Raw genomic sequence first — 17,821 nt, 5'->3', positions numbered from 1 at the left:
ATTGAAAGAAAAAACCCTCCTTTGGAAGTAAAGTACAGCTGTTTCATTAGGGACGCTGATGCTAAGGACGGGACAGGTGAAGTGGATATGGTGCTCTTGGTTTACTTTCTGTGATTCTTCAGCGCTCAGTAAAGCCACTGTGCCTTTTAAACGGAGACCCCAAGTCCTCTGTGTGACAAAAGATTACAAAGGTAGTTACACAAATATTTACTGTTGCTGTGTCCCACAGGTTAGGCCGAGTTCACCAATCCAGCTGAGTGGAGTCTTCCGTGTTTTGTCCACCGCCACTCAGCATTATAAAGTCAACCAAACAGAAATGAGAAAAGGAGCAATTGTGAAATTCCTGACTTCTTTGCGTTGGTTATAGGTCCATAATTTGCATAAAATAAATAATAGGCTTTAAGTAAAAATCGGTGTTAAAAGTTGAAACGAGGGGTAGGGGAGCACAACAATCTGGTATTTTCAAGGCAAAACAATAGAGATCTCTTTAAATATACACTTTATTATATCCACAGGCGATAAAATCCCAGAGCTACTGTTAGGCATGTAAAAACAGACCCTGTAAGAAAAAATAATTAAGCACAGTATTAGTTATATTAATAGTTACTTGAGAGAACATCTCTTTATTAAGAAAACATATCCACCTATCTAACAAGGGGGAAAACACACACTAAGAAACTTCTTCACTGATGTGCCACATTCCACGAGACACCTGCCCATAAAAAACCCCACACCTTGAAATCATCATCTTCCAAGGACAAATGTATCCAATAATCAAGAGAACTTTCAATAAGAGTTTAGAATCACAAAGTCTGTGGTCACAAAGCACATGTATATGTACTGGAAGGGACACAGCTTTCGTTTTATGAGCAATTTTGCCGCCGCTGCCTGTTGCTTAGCAGCCGGCTAGTTTTTTTTTAAACTATAGTCCGGCCCTCCAACGGTCTGAGGGACAGTGAACTGGCCCCCTGTTTAAAAAGTTTGAGGACCCCTGGTTTAGAATCACAAAGTCTGTGGTCACAAAGCACATGTATATGTACTGGAAGGGACACAGCTTTCGTTTTATGAGCAAAATGTCACTTCTTAATACTACTGTACCTTTAAAATATTGATGAACCCAACATACTAAATTTGAGTTAAAATAATGGCTAATTTTTTTGTATATGAAGCTTTATTCCCTGTTTTGGCTCAAAAATTGCAAATAACTCATTATGAGGAAGGTCACCAATAGAAGCAGAAAGATCACAACTTAAAAACTTTTCGTTCTATCCGTCCAATATTCCGTCTTGAATTCCACTTAAAATTTTTTAAATAACTGTAATTCAATGATAGTATCTTATCAGATTTAAGATTCCATTGACTGTAAAGTACATCATTTTATTTACTTCTAAGAAAAAATTGCCAATATGATACTGTCTATTGGAAATGTAAGAAGCTTGCCAAATTCAAAGATTAAAATATGAAAAAATATGTGTTAGAATCAATGAAATGCAATATCTATCCAAGTTATTTTATAAAATTTATTTATTTTATTACCAGCTTGTTTCAATTACCTAGATATAAAACAGCTTACCTGCTAAATATTTAATATTATCAAGCTTGTGCGACTCGAGCATGGTTTTGAGGCCAGCAACCTCAGTGTCTATCTTCCTGTCTGTCTGGGTGACGGCCCGATCTTGCTGGGCATGCTTTTAAAACAAAGAGATTCGCAGCATTACACCACTTGGGATATACTGTCCCCTCTGCTGTCAGTCCTGAGATCCTGCCCACCAAGGTGCAGTCAAGGGGAACTGGGGTAAGATTAACGAGACTTAGGCTTTAGTCTTAGTTCTACTATCCTCATGCTATGTTGCGTTGGTCAGGGCCTTTAATATACTTAGCCCTGTTTCTTTCTGTTTGAAAAAAGGAAAAAAAAAATACCATTAGTCCTGCCTCCACACAGGCTATTTAGAGAATCCAGTGTGATAATCTACGTAAAATTGCTCTGCAAGTAATGTTAACATTATGAAGCCAGTCTGTTCTTAATGGCAATAAATATGTTTCACCCTTCTAAGTTCGCCTTAATGAAAAGCATACAAAAATGCTTTAAAAAATGAAAAGAAACTTGGATAATTTAAAAGGAACAGTGCTTGCCTTGACACTGTTTCTATTCACATTTTTTAAAGTTTTCTTCTTTTATAGTTCAAACACCAAGTGTTTTATTATTATCATGAGGCTTGGCTATACCAAAGGCCTATTTGTGTTTTTCTCAAATATAACAGTCAAACTAGATACATAATTACCCCCAAAGGATGGTGAGTTTGGCTGATGTTATAAAGGGGTTGTCATACTTCACTAATGCATCAAAGCACTAGAAATGCTTCACTAAAAATTCTAGGGCAGGTAAGTAGTTCCCTATGGCTAACAATTCAGGTAACAAATAAAAAAACAAGAGCCTGGATGAACAGAAAAGTATTCCAGAGGAATATTCCAATATTCTCTCATGAAAATCTCCTGTGAGTTTCAGAGGTTCCAAGTAATAGAGAATGGAAAAGAAGTAAATGCATGCCATAAATTAAAAATATAATTTAAAAAGTCCATTTCTTATTATTCTTAAATCACTGAGGTTTAAACTTTTATTATGATAATCAAGTAGTTGGTTAAGTGCAAAAAAATCCTATGATACTCCACTTCCAGCTATATGCTAAAAAATAAATAAAAATTGAAAACAGGGACCCCAACAGATATTTGTATCCCCATTATCATAGCGGCATTATTCACAACAGCCACCAGATGAAGCAACCCAACTGTCCAGAGACAGAATAATCAAATGTGGTGTATCCATCTAATTATTGTTCAACTATATAAAGGACATTTTGACACATGCTACAATATGGATGAAGCTAGAGGACACTATGCTAAATAAAAATAAGCCAGTCACAAAAGGACAAATACTGTATAATCCCACTTATATGAGGTAAATAGACAGAAAATAGATAGAGGTAGTCAGGGGCTGGGGGGTGGGGGGGGGCGGGCAGTTATTGTTTAATGGGAGAATTTCAGTTTTTCAACATGAAAAGAGTTCTGTATATGGATGGTCGTAATGGTTGCATAATAATGTGAATGAACTTAATGGTATACACTTAAAAATGATTAAAATGGTACTGTTTATGTGTATTTTACAACAATTTAAAAAATTCTATGACATTAAACCTGCACATATTTTCCTATAACACATCACTACAAATAGCAGTAACAACGCACAGAATGAAGCAGAGATGAATAAAATGACCAAGAAAAATCGGTCTCAATTCTTACCAATGCCACCATTTCTGTCTTCATTTCCAGCAGCTTCCTTTCGTTTAATGAATACTGAAACAAACATGTCACATAGGTCAGATTCTGATTCCTTTCTCTCTCCTCTCCTCCTCCACTAGTATCTCAAATATTCTGGTCTCACTACTTCCAAGAATATGTAACACTAGAAACTGCCTCCAGGATAAAGGAGCCTACGTGACCCTTTCCTTCAGGTCTATATTTTTTGAGGTTTCTTATTTATATTCACTCCTCACTCCAGTACCTGGACTCCCTTTTGTCAGCCTTCACCTTTCTCTCTCTGTTTTTTTCTTTTCATTTCTTAGCTGTGATGTCTCTAGGTCCCTCCCACTCTCATACCGGCACTCTAGGGACCAATTTAGATGGATGCAGAGTCATACGTGTTTTGGCTTTGACAAGAGAGAGTTGAAAAAGTGGGGAATAATTCCAATAAAAATTGCCCCTGGGACTACAACAGCATTACTTGTAAATTAAAAAAGAAGAAGAAGAAGAAGGAGGAAAAAGGAAGAAGGAAGAAGATGAAGAGGAAAAAGCCCCAAACCCCAAACTAAGGATTAGTCATAGTACCAACGAATGCTCATCTCTGTCTTTAAATGCCAGGGCTTCAGACCAGGAGAGAGCTATGCATCTGATCCCCACCAGAAGGCAGGGGGAACTGGGTTTTCTTCACACTTTTAAATTCTGGCCTTCAGTAAGTCAATATTGATTCAGCCACAAGAGAAAAGAAAAGCTTACATATCTTGATATTGCCATGATTTTTAAAATAATTCTCATCTTCTTGTATCCCAAAACAGTTTACTTGCCACATAGTACGTTTGAAACTGGCTGTAAATATCACCCCAGTTAACGTAATTGGCACAATATTACAACTTTATTAAGCAAGGGAATGAGCGGGTCAAATAACCCATCTTCATCACAGCATGTTAATGCATACTAGCTGCATAATATTATGTTACTGTCCTGCACTTCAGAGTAATCTAAGTTTAGGATTGCCAAAAACAACTTCTCAGCTAGATCAGTAAATCATATAAACTCACAGGCTTTAATCCAGGCTCACATCCCATATTTCCCAATCTTCTAGGTATATTTCTTCCCAGCTTGGTTAACAACAGGCATCTTCTTAAATCAAGTGAATTCAGCCCTGGCCGGGTAGATCAGTTGGTTAGAGCACTGTCCCATATGCCAAGGTTGCGTGTTTGATCCCCAGTCAGGGCATTTACAAGAATCAATCAATGTATGCATAAATAAGTGGAACAACAGATCTATGTCTCTCCCCCCTCCACCCTTTCTCTCTAAAATAAACAAATAAACAAAATTTTTAACAAAGTGAATTCAGAAAATTTGTTAAGTACACAAACCATAAGGACAAAGGTAACCAAGAGTCTCTCCTCTTCCAGATATAGTCATATGCTAGTGATCACTAAGTATTTTAGTGATACTAAGTGATTTAATCTTCACGGTTGAAAAACGTTTTAAGACTAGAAAGACAGGTAACATGAACAGAATAATTATTTGGTATAATAAAGTTTAGCTTAACTACTGAATCCATATCCAGTTCCAAAATATAGTGAAATACTTGTTTGCGTTTCAATGTTAGTTTCATTTTTCAGCATAGCATGTTTTAGTTGAAAGCAAATTGTGAAAAATGAGAATACAATGAACAAATTTTGAGAACTCAGTTTCTGCATGTGTATCCAATTCTATGTTAGTGAGAAGTGCTTTATATGCCCTTACTCATTATGCTAAGAATAAAAAAGATATCTCCTGAATGTTATTAAATCCAAATAAAGACTGAATAAGAAGATAGATGGGTTAAAAATCAGAGGCAAGCCAACACATAAAGATTAAAATATACAATTTATTGCCCCCATGTTCATAGAAGCATTTACAATACCAAGGTATGGAAGCAACCTAAGAGCCCATTGATGGGTGAATGGATAAAGAAAATTTGAGGTATATAGTATATATCTCAAATGAAATATTATTCTGTCATAAAAAAGAAGAACATATTGCCATTGCAACAACATGGATGAACCTTGGGAGCATTATGCTAAGTGAACTAAGTCAGACAGAGAGACAAATACTGTATAATCTCACTTACATGTGGAATCTGAAAAAAAAATCTCTCAGGAGCTCACAGATACTGAGAACAGATTAATGGTGGCCAGAGGCAAGGGATGGAGGGTGAGCAAAATGGGTGAAGTGAGTCAAAAGGTACAAATTTGCAGTTAAAAAATGAATCCTGGGGATGTAATGTACCACATAGCAACTGGAGTTAATAATACTGTACTGTATATTAGAAAGTTGCTATGAAAGTAAATCTGAAAAGTTCTTATAAGAAAAAATTTCTTTACGTAATATGGTGATGGGTATTAACTAGACTTACTGTGTTGATCATTTTGCAATATATACAAATATCAAATCATTATGTTGTACACCTGAAACTAATATATGTCAATTACACCTCAGTTAAAAAAAAGATTACTGCAAAAGCTCTGAGGGAAAAAAATATCGTCTTTATATGCATTATCTTTGAAAAAGCAAGGGCAACAGAGCTGTATTTCCAGTTTTCTTAGTTTATCTTTTTGGTAACAAATGTGCAGCACTAACTTTCCTAATTAAAAGTTTCAATTTAACATAACTTACTCATTTAGAATTTGCATTTCAAAATAATAAAGTCATTGCGATTTCTCTATTAAAGAAAAAGACAAGAAGGAAATATTTTTTAAATCTTGAATTATGGTATAAAATTTAATATTATTTACTATCAAGTCAGGATTGAGTTTAATTTCTTTATTAATATCTAAGTGATAATTTAGTATCTTTGAAACAAAAAAGGATTCAAACTTATTTGACCAATATTTTAATTTTAAAGTTTTTGTTGTTGTTTTATTTTTTAGAGGAAGAGAGCACACGAGAGAGAGAGGTGGGGGGGAGAGAGAGAGAGAGAAACATTGATTGGTTGCCTCTCATACGCTCCCTGACCAGGGATCAAACCTGCAACCTGGGTATGTGCCCTGACCAGGAGTCAAATCACTATCTCTTCTGTGTATGGGACGATGCTCCAACCAACTGAGTGAGTCACACCGGCCAGGGCAACATTTTAATTTTAATGTTACTTATGAAAGCATCAAATTTAAGCCCTAATCCAAAATATAATTAAAATAAAGAAAAAACTGTGTCTTAATAATGACATGTAGGTAAATATTTAATAGTACTTGTGAACTGTGTATAAACTTAGACTTGACCAAGCATTCCATCCTGCAAAAAATTTAATTCATATTCTACTTTTAATAAGGGAACATACCAATTCTTTTACTCTGCTCTTTTCTAGATTGAAGTCTAATTTGGAGTCTGTGCGGACCTTGACCACTTCATCCTAGTAGGAGGGCAAACAACAAAGAAAGAAAGAAATCCAAAGTAAGAAATTAAAACCCACCGAGTGTGTGAAGCCTGTGGAAGCTGCCTCCACTCTTCTAGGTAAAGGGTCAGCCCAGGGGCTCACAGAGCTGGGGACCAGTGATTGGGGAGACTCTGGCCAATCCACATCTGGAGTCAGCCCTGCTTTGGGACTTTCCAGTTATATGCAGAAATAATTCCCTTTTATGCTTAAATGACCCCAGCGTGGGTCACTGTTGCTTTTTATTTCAAACTTCCCAAGATAATAGCCTGTGGAATTTATGATTAAAGCTGTTTCTTGGACAACTTTGGAAAGCAGAGATGGATTCAAAGAAGTAAAATATTACATTCTTATTTAAATACAGCCTTCTTTCTGACACTCATCAAAATCTTTTCTTCTTTCACATCAATGTCCTTGCCATTTAAAAAAATCAATCTGGAACAGTGCTAATCATTTTAAAATCACATGTAATTCTCTAAAGACATGTGAGAACCCTTCAAAGAGAATATAAGGGTTCCACTTGGCTACTTTAGAGAATTTCTTATTTAAAAATGACTTAATTCCTTCTAGAACACAATTTTCTTAATGAATTTGGTTACACACATCAGTAATTTACTCATTGGCTGTGTTTTTAGCTAAATCTTTCAATGTGTACTTTTGAGGCATATCACACAAACATTTAACATAGAATTAAGTTTTTAAGAACATATAAAGTATTTCTAACATTATATTTATTATTAAGCTTAGGTAATTATAAACAAGCAAGCAAACAGAAATGAGGATCTTACCATTATTTGTTGTTTTAACTGATGTAGTTCAAGTTTTATTTTCTAAAAACACATTAAAAAGAAACAAGTCAAAAATATGTTTAGAAGGTTAGAAGAAAAAGAAAACTTGGTAACAAACTAATATTAGAACATGTACTTATGCACAAGGTCTTCCCTCATTCAATGCGAAGTTGCTACATTCAGAATACAACCTTAGCTGAATAGTCTCCATAGGAGAAGTGATTACTTGTCATGCCAGGATGGTGCAATTTTTTTTTTAACTAAATGCCCTCAAACAGCTGACTTGAAGGATAATTCTGAGAGTTTCAGACTATCTTTTTCTTGCAAAAGAAAGCATCTTTGCTAGAAGGTTTCTTGCAAGACTAAGACTAACAAACAGGTAGTACATGAGCTTCCTTTATGGGATTCTGATAGGACTAACAACACAAGGAAGATGCAAAGACAGCATTTATTTAAACGCTGATCCCATGTCACACTTTAAGAAACTAAGGGCTATTTTATAGCTGCATTTATTCATAATAACCAAACACTGGAAACAATTCTAATATGCATCATAGAATAATGTGGCATATTCATATGATACCACAGACAATGAAAAAGAATGACCTATTGCTGCAAAACACACTGAAGATCTCATCACTTCTAGTTCTAGTATGGGCAAAACTAGTCAATGGTGACAGAATCCAAGACAGTGGCCACCTCTGGGGTGTGGTAGTATTCTACTCTGGTACTGCATACTTTGTGATGATTCATCAAGATGTATTCTTACTTGTGCACTTCCGTTTATGTACATTATATCTCAATGTCTGAATATGAAGCATTTTATAAGAATAAATGGCTGTTTAGTTTTACCTCATTTTCTGCTCTGAGGGCTGAAAATTCACTCTTCTCCAAAATAATCATATCTTTTTTCACGTTAGAAATCTGAGACATTATTTGCTGAAGAGTGATCTCCTAGGAAAAGGAAAGCAAAACAGATAACCTAGTATAGTCTAGGAAATCCACCTGCTATGGTCTCTACCTGGTATCATCTTAATGAGAAACTAGAAGAATGGGGACACAAGAAAAGAGGTTTCTCTCTTCCAAAATGAGAAAAGGAAAAGAATAAAAACTCAAGTCCAGTATCATCATCAAGTGGATGACAGTTAAAAGGGTGGCATTCTGAAGACCACTGGCTCAAAAACACACTGCTATAATTCTGGCCACACCTCCATTTATTAAAGTACTAGAGGCCCGGTGCATGAAATTCGTGCACTCATGGGGAGGTCCCTCAGGTTGACCTGTGCCCTTCTGCAGTCGAGGAGGCCTTGGGGGATGTCCGACTGACGGCTTAGGCCTGTTCCCTGCGTGAGCCTGGCTTCTGGCTAAGCAGAGCTCCCCCTGTGGGAGCACACTGACCACCAGGGGGCAGCTCCTGCATTGAGCATTTGCCCCCTGGTGCTCAGTGTGCGTCATAGCTACCGGTCATTCCGCCGTTGGGCCGAAACCGGCTCTCCAACATACCCCAAGGGGTCCTGGATTGCAAGAGGGCACAGGCCAGGCCGAGGGACCCCACCAGTGCATGACTGGGGCTGGGGAGGGATGCAGGAGTTTGGCCAGCCAGGGAGGGACCACAGGAGGGCTACAGGGCATGTCTGGCTGTCTCGCTGTCGATCGGCCGTACCCAAGCAGCAAGCTAACCTACCGGTCGGGGCGTCTACCCCCTGGTGGTCAGTGTATGTCATAGCGAGTGGTTGAGTGGCCTTAGAATATAATTAGCATATTATGCTTTGATTGGATGAACGGAAGACCGGACACTTAGCATATTAGGCTTTTATTATATAGGATGGTTGACTGAAACAGTTTTCAAGCAGAGAGACTTTTCAAGTATAGTGAATTTCTAGCATAATAATTTGATTCTACAAGAGTTTACTAAATAGCTTTGAGCAAATACTTTTTATGCCACTGCAATAATTAGCCCCTCAACTATGATAAAAATTAACTACATGCTTTTCAATAGGACATTATCCAAAAATATATATTACAAATTTGCAAAGGTGCCCTGACAAAGCTAACCTGTTGCATCTTGGTGACCATGTCTTTGTAGACGATATCCATGTTGGCCTCCGTGATCTTCACCAATGCAGATACAATGATTTCTGCTTGTTGAGTAGTAAACCCTAAGCAAACACACAAAGACAATCACACTCAGGAGACTCTAGTTGTCAAAGAAAAGCCTTCGTAGAAAGGGAGACAACACAAAGTTACACATGGAGCAAATGTCTGAATTTGAGAAGCAGGTGGAAAGCGGATGAGGAGACTACAGTCACAGGCTATTATGTGTCTGTCATCTGGACAAGTATGACACGTCTGAGTGTTTCCTCATGTGAAATGAGCAGTTGGGCTAACTGCTCTCTAACGTCCTTCTGCACTGTCAAAACCATGTTCTCAGAAGATGTCTAATAACATAGGGGATGCCTGTCATGCAAGGTCAAGTGAAAAAAAGCAAGACTCAATATTATAGATACAATTTATCACTTTTGTGATTTAACAAAGATTCTAGATAATTTTGATTTTCTTCAATGGATGTGACTTCCTTAATTTTAAAATGTATATATTTAGCAAAAATAATTTACTTACGTAGAAAAGCTCATTTGTTTTATATCTAGCATAAATCAAATTATTGACTACGGAAATTATAATTTTGCTGTTAATTTAATGTTCAAAGATAATGTTAAAATCAATTCTTTCGTTTTTTCCTCCACAATTCTCTTCAGTCACTAGTGATAGGGGACCACACTAGAAAAATATATATATACTTTTATACTCAAGAAATGATGCTAAATTGAGTTATATAAAGATTCAACTCAGCAGTATTACTGTTTTTAATAACTTTAGATAGTAATTTATATTTCACATTGGAAATGCTAATAAAATGTTTAAAATCAAGTCCCTGGAAAGTAATTTTTTCTATTAAATATGTCCATCTATAAGAATTTCAGAAGAATCTATTGATTCTTTTTTTTTTTTAATCCTCACCCAAGGATATTTTTCCATTGATTTTTAGATAGAGTGCAAGAGAGAGAAAAAGGCAGAAATATCGATGTGAGAGAAATACATCGATTGGTTGCCACCTGCGTGCACCCGACTAGGGCCTGGACCGGGGAGGAGCCTGCAAACGAGGTATATGCCCTTGCCAGGAATCGAACCTGGGACCCTTTGGTCTGCAGGCTGACGCTCTATCCACTGAGCCAAATGGGCTAGGGCAGTGGTCGGCAAACTGCGGCTTGCGAGCCACATGCGGCTCTTTGGCCCCTTGAGTGTGGCTTTTCCTAAGCCTTAGGACAGTGATGGTGAACCTATGACACGCGTGTCAGAGGTGACACGCGAACTCATTTTTTTGGTTGATTTCTCTTTGTTAAATGGCATTTAAATATATAAAATAAATATAAAAAATATACATCTTGCCCTAGCTGGCTTGGCTCAGTGGATAGAGCATCAGCCTGTGGACTGAAGGGTCCCAGGTTCGATCCCGGCCAAGGGCACATGCCTGGGTTGCGGGCTCAATCCCCAGTAGGGGGTGTTCAGGAGGCAGTCGATCAATGATTCTCTCTCATCATTGATGTTTCTATCTCTCTCTCTCCTTCTCCCTTCCTCTCTGAAATCAACAAAGAAATATATTTAAAAATATATATATACATCTTTGTTTTACTATGGTTGCAAATATCAAAAAATTTCTATATGTGACACGGCACCAGAGTTAAGTTAGGGTTTTTCAAAATGCTGACACACCGAGCTCAAAAGGTTTGTCATCACTGCCTTAGGAGTACCCTAATTAAGTTAATAACAATGTACCTACCTACATAGTTTAAGTTTAAAAAATTTGGCTCTCAAAAGAAATTTCAATTGTTGTACTGTTGATATTTGGCTCTGTTGACTAATGAGTTTGCCGACCACTGGGCTAGGGCTCTACTGATTCTTATAATTAATTAATGGCACATTTGTTTGAATAAAGTTATAGCTGATATAATATGGATGAGATTAAGCATGAGACTATAATAAAAAAAACAAGGCACAGCCCAGCTTGTGTGTGCCTCAGTGGATGAGTGTTGACCTAGGAACCAAGAGGTCACAGTTTGATTCCGTCAGAGCACATGCCAGGGTTGAGTGCTCAATGCCCAGGAGGGGGTGTGCAGGAGGCAGCTGATCAATGATTGTCTCTCATCATTGATATTTCTATTTCTCTCTCCTCCTTCCTTCCTCTCTGAAATAAGTAAAAAATCTATTTTATGTATTTATCTTTAATCCAATTAAAAAATGGGCAAAGGACCTAAATTGACACTTCTCCAAAGAAGACATACATATGGTCAAGAGACACATGAAAAAAATGCTCAAAGTCACTGATCATCAGAGAGATGCAAATTAAAACAACAATGAGGTACCATCTCACACCTGTCAGAATGGCTACCATCAACAAATCAACAAATGAGAAGTGCTGGTGAGGATGTGGAGAAAAAGGAACCCTCGTGCACTGCTGGTGGGAATGCAGACTGGTGCAGCCACTGTGGAAAACAGTATGGAGTTTCCTCAAAAAATTAAAAGTGGAACTCCCATTTGACCCAGTGATTCCACTTCTAGGAATATATCCCAAGAAATCAGAAACACCAATCAGAAAGAATATATGCACCCCTATGTTCACAGGAGCACAATTTATAATAGCTAAGATTTAGAAACAGCCTAAGTACCCATCAGCAGATGAGTGGATTAAAAAACTATGGTACATTTATACCATGGAATACTATGCTGCTGTAAAAAAGAACTCTTACTATTTGCAACAGCATGAAGGGTCAGTATCATGCTAAGTGAAATAAGTCAGTCAGAAAAAGACAAGTATCACGTGATCGCACTCATATGTGGAATCTAAGTAACAAAATATACTGATGAACAGAGTGGATCCAGAGACATGGAAGCATGGAACAAAGTGTGGAATCTCAGAGGGAAGGTGGGGAGGGTGCATGGGTGGGTGGGAGGTAATCAACCAAAGACCTTGTATGCATATATGCATAACCCATGGCCACATTGACAATAGGGTGCTGAAGGCCTGGAGTGGGGTGTCGGGGGGTGGGTTGAAGGAGGTCAATGGGGGAAAGAGAGGGACATATGTAATACTTTCAACAATACAGATTTTTAAATATAATGTTGATGGGGAAAAAAATAAAAAGCAGACACACTTAAAATAAAATAAAAATATATTTAAAACAAGAGGGAAAAAAAGAACAAGGCACAGACTTAAAGGCGACAAAAAAAGACCTTCAAAGACTTACTCCCAGCCCTGGCTGGTGTGGCTCAGTTAGGGCATCACCCCATACACTAAAAGGTGGCAAGTTAGATTCCCAGTCAGGGCACATACCCAGGTTACTGGTTGGGGCATGTGCGTGTGGGAGGCAACCAATAGGTGTTTCTCTCTCTCCCTTCCTCTAAAATCAATAAAGTTCTAAAAAACAATTTAAGAAAAGAAGATCTACTCCCTTTATTTCATTCAAAATCCTTTAGTTTTCAACGTGTAGGTCATGCACATCTGGAAAAATAACCCAAAATGTTGACCCACCAAAGTGTTAACATTGGGATTCAGAATAGCTTTTCATGTTTCTTTTCTGTCTTCCTAATTTTTTGAAAATAAACATGTCTTTTGCAATTTTTAAAACTTTAAGAAAAGTTCATAGGTAAACATAATGAGATCTGGCAATTATGAAGAAAATAAAAATAGAGACTGGAAAAGACTTATGCTGATAATAAAAAGCAAATAAACTCCAAAGCCTTAAAATTTAACAAGCACCTGTGGAAGGTGAAAGGGAATAAGGAAAAGCAGAAGCCTGAAAACCTGCTGACTTACCAGATACAAATTACTTTTTGTAGGAATGAGAGAACAAGACACATCAGGGTTAGTGAGATTATAGACATAGCAAGTTTTGTTAATCAGGAGACATAACTGAAGAAAACAAGGGTAAAGGAGGGAATATTCCTTGAAGGGTTCTTCCTGGCCTTACCCTAACCCAGACAACTTACACATCCATCACTGATCTCAGCACGGTCATACCCTACACACACTTCAGTGGGGTCTTCACATCACTGTTCTTGAAATATGCAAATATTCATGGACCAAGGTTTGAACCCAAGAAAAGCAGAAAGTACATATACCAAAACATCATATTTTTAACATATGCAATTTCTGTCTAAATAAGCAAATCTGAAAGAGGGAAGGGGCAATAAACTCCACCTCTCGTTGGAAGGATTGGTGGCCATCTAGAGTCCACTGCAGCTACCTTGCATTGTTCCACTTAACAAAATTACCTGTGCTCCCTCAACGCCATCAAATACCTAGTGGATGTTGAAATGTCCCCATTGTCTCTAATATCTCCTTTTACAATTGGTTACTTTGAATACAAACACACAGTCCCCACCCCACCCTCCACCCCCCAAAAAAAAGAATAAGAAAAAAACTAGGAAGACTGCTGTTCATCAAGATAATTTAGATGGCCCTCTTCTCACTTCCACTTTTCTTTTTGGCCAATGAAAGAAGTGTTTGGTGAAAAAGGACTATTATTTCAAGTTTGAGAAGAAAATGGTTGCCAAAATTATTATATAGCATTTGACATTTTTTCCAGAGTACACTTAAGCACATTATTTCATTTAGTATTTAAAAGGCTCTTTGGGAAAAAATTAAAGAGAGAAAAAAAAGTAAAAGGTTCTTTGGAGCCCAGCTGGTGTGGCTCAGTGGTTGAGCACATGTACCAAGAGGTAACGGGTTCAGGGCACATGCCCGGGTTTCGGGCTTGATCCCTGGTAGGGGGCACGCAGGAAGCAACTGATTGATGTTTCTCTCTCATAGATGTTTCTATCTCTCTCTAAAATTACTAAAAACATATATATATTTTTAAAAGGTTCTTTGGAATTCTTATTATGCCCATGCCATCAATGAGGTAATGGAAACTGAGGATGATGAAAGGACTGCCTAGGCTAGAAACCAGCACAGCTTGAACCCAGAGCTTTTAATTGCCCCATAGGAACACAATTTATTCCATCACCTTGACCTGGACATATAGTACATCTACAGAGGGCAGCTTTTCAGATAGAATCATGCACAGCTGGGTAAATAACTATACAATGAAGTAAAAGCACACATATTTATTTACAAGGCATAATCTATGATATATGAGGTTCTGATTTTGAGAATATATGTGTCTCAGTATTGGTGTATTTGTCTTGATAAGATTAAATATAAGGATGTTATCTATATACTAGAGGCCCAGTGCACAAATTCGTGCACGGGGAAGAGGAGGTCCCCTCAGCCCAGCCTGCACCCTCTCCAAACCAGGACCCCTTGGGGGATGTCTGACTGCCGGTTTAGGCCCGATCCCAGGGATGGGGCCTAAACCAGCAGTCGAACATTCCTCTCACAATCCGGGACCGCTGGCTCCTAACTGCTCACCTGCCTGATCACCGCTAACTGCCCCCCTGCCAGCCTGATCACCCCTAACCGCCTCTGCCTGCTGGCCTGATCGTCCCTAACTGCCCCCCCTGCCGGCCTGGTTGCCCCCAACTGCCCCCCGTGCTGGCCTGGCCGCCCCACTGTTCAGTCATGTGGTCGTCCCTCACTAACCCCCCTGCCAGCCTGGTGGCCCCATGCAGCCTGCTTTTTGGTCGTTACTGTTATTATTACTGTGATGGCGTCCCGGACAATTTGCATATACCTCTATTATTATTATAGATTAAGTGCACTTTCAACAAAATTCAGAGCAATCTTTTACATTAATGAACACAAGAGCAGTGAGGGGAAATGTTAGTTTGAATATTTTTTATAAAGAACACAATGAGTTGATATCAATAACTACTGCTCAGCAACATTTTAATTTCATAAAAATTATAAAAGCACACAAGATGCAGTAATAAAACATCACTTCTGTGCTTCAGATAGTCATCATAAGAACCACCCCTGAGTTTTGCTGACTTGTGTCTAACTTTGTATCTTTAGTGCTGTATTTCTGGAGTGATGTTAAAAGAATATGCTTCACCTGGACAGACTGTGTGAGAAAATCTCTTACTGCACTGATGGAGCAAAAATGTCCTTCAACAGAAAATGAGGACTTAAGAAATGAAGACTGACCAAAAGATTACTTGTAGACTTAAAAGTCAAAGAGAAATAAGAGAAATTAGATGAAACCATAAGAGAAGTCATACTTTATTGTGTTCTTCTATGGCACTGAGTGACCAAAGAGAGAGGATTACCATTTTCTTCAAATAAACACACTAAGGCATGGGTGTCAAAGTAGAGCTTCCTACTCCCAGCGGAGGTGAAATCTCGGCGTTTGTGCTCCAACTGTAGGCACCCAGCAGAGAGGCTTAGCTCTAGAACAGAAAGGACAATAAAGTTCAAACAGACATAATGGTAAACAAAAGCAAATCAGCAACATGAAAAAATCAGTCATACCTCAAAAGCCTGTTTGTTTTTTCACGAGAGCTTTATTGAGCTATAATTCACATACTACTGTACAACTCACCCATTTCAAGTATATAATTTGATTGTTTTTATTATATACTAGAGACCCAGTGCACAAATTCGTGCATGGGTGGGGTCCCTCAGCCTGGCCGGTGATCAGGGCCATCTTGCTCAGTCCTGATCGGGGCCAGCCGGCTGTGGGGAGGGACTGTGGGAGGTTGGCCAGCTGAAGGAGGTTGGCTGTGGGAATGCACTGACCACCAGGGGGCAGCTCTTGCGTTTAGCATCTGCCCCTGGTGTCAGTGCGCGTCATAGTGACCAGTCAACCGGTTATTCGGTCATAACAGTCACTTAGGCTTTTATTTATATAGATACAGAGTTGTGCAAGCATCCCCACAATTAACTTTAAAACTCTGTCATCATCCCCCAGAGAAGCCCTATACCTAAACTCCCAACACCCCTACTCCCAGGCAAACACTGATTTACTTTCTGTCTCCATGGATTTGCCTACTCTGGATACTGCATATGAACAGAATCATAAGATATGTGGTATTCTGTACTGGTTTCTTTCACCTAGCATGGTGTTTCAAAGTTCATCCACCTTGTAGTACGTGTCAGTACCATATTTCTTTTTATTGTTAAATACTATTCCATTGTATAAATATACCAATTTTATTTAACCTATTCATTAATTGAATGTCACTTGAGTTGTTTCTTCTGGGCTATTATGAATGCTGCTGCTATGAACATTTGTATATAAGTTTTTGTGTAAACACATTTTCAGTTCTCTTGGGTACATACCTAGGAGTGGAGCTGCTACACCATACAGTAACTTTATGTTAAACCTTCTGAGGTTACGCCAGACTGTTTTCCAAAGTGGCTGCACCTTTTCACATTCCCAACAGCCATGTATGAGGGTTCCAATTTCTACACATCCTCAACACTTGGTATTAACTTTTTTATTATAGTCATCTTAGCGGGTGTAAAGTGGTATCTCATTGTAGTTTTGATTTGCATTTCCCTAATGGCTAACGATGTTGAGCATCTTTCAATGTGATTATTGGACATTTGTATATCTCCTTTGAAGAAATTTCTATTAAGACCCTTTGCCTATTAAAAAAATTGGATTATCTTTTTTATTGCTGAGTTGTAAGAGTTCTTTATATATTTTAGATACATGTTCCATATTATATATGATTTCATATATTCTCTCCCATTCTGTGAGTTGTCTTTCACTTTCTTTGTAGTGCTTCTTGAAGCACGAAAGTTTTTTATTTTAGTGAAGCCCAATTTATTTTTTTTCCCTTTTGTTCCTTGTGCTTTTGGTGTCATATCTAAGAAACTATTGGTTAATTCAAGTTCACAAAGATTTACATCTACGTTTCCTTCTAATTATTTTACAATTTTAGCTCTTACATTTAGGTCTTTGATCAATTTGAGTTAATATTTGTATACTAGAGGCCTGGTGCACAAAATTCGTGCACGGGGGAGGGGGGTGTGTGTGTCCCTCAGCCCAGCCTGCACCCTCTCCAATCTGGGACCCCTCTCACAATTCAGGACTGCTGGCTCCCAACCGCTCACCTGCCTGATTGCCCCTAACCGCTTCTGCCTGCCAGCCTAATCACCCCCTAACCACTCCCCTACCAGCCTGACCACCCCCTAACCACTCCCCTACCAGCCTGACCACCCCCTAACCACTCCCCTACCAGCCTGACCACCCTCTAGCCACTCTCCTGCCAGCCTGATCGATGCCTAACTGCTCCCCTGCCGGCCTGATTGCCCCCAATTGCCCTCCCCTGCAGGCCTGGTTGCCCCCAACTGCCCTCCCCTGCAGGCCATCTT

At 38.5% G+C, this 17,821-nt stretch overlaps 1 protein-coding gene and 1 non-coding gene across 2 annotated transcripts in view; both read right to left on the bottom strand.

Moving 5' to 3' along the window:
• Positions 1 to 482: 482 nt before the first annotated feature.
• Positions 483 to 17,821, bottom strand: part of MCUR1 (mitochondrial calcium uniporter regulator 1) — a gene marked incomplete at its 5' end in the record, with an annotated part of 19,958 nt that continues 2,619 nt past the window's right edge. Inside the window, 8 exons of the mRNA XM_014458399.2 lie at positions 483 to 559; positions 1,574 to 1,688; positions 3,298 to 3,351; positions 6,623 to 6,694; positions 7,504 to 7,545; positions 8,356 to 8,457; positions 9,559 to 9,662; positions 15,769 to 15,888. Coding sequence (XP_014313885.2) covers positions 504 to 559; positions 1,574 to 1,688; positions 3,298 to 3,351; positions 6,623 to 6,694; positions 7,504 to 7,545; positions 8,356 to 8,457; positions 9,559 to 9,662; positions 15,769 to 15,888 — 665 coding nt within the window. The remainder of the gene's footprint in view (positions 560 to 1,573; positions 1,689 to 3,297; positions 3,352 to 6,622; positions 6,695 to 7,503; positions 7,546 to 8,355; positions 8,458 to 9,558; positions 9,663 to 15,768; positions 15,889 to 17,821) is intronic.
• TRNAC-GCA lies at positions 10,671 to 10,743 on the bottom strand. Its single transcript has one exon. It is a non-coding gene; the product is annotated as a tRNA-Cys (tRNA).

The sequence above is a fragment of the Myotis lucifugus genome, unplaced genomic scaffold, assembly GCF_000147115.1.
Source record: "Myotis lucifugus unplaced genomic scaffold, Myoluc2.0 scaffold_95, whole genome shotgun sequence".
NCBI lineage: Eukaryota > Metazoa > Chordata > Mammalia > Chiroptera > Vespertilionidae > Myotis > Myotis lucifugus.
Note: the sequence above shows the minus strand (reverse complement) of the source record. Positions and strands in the feature narration are given on the sequence as shown.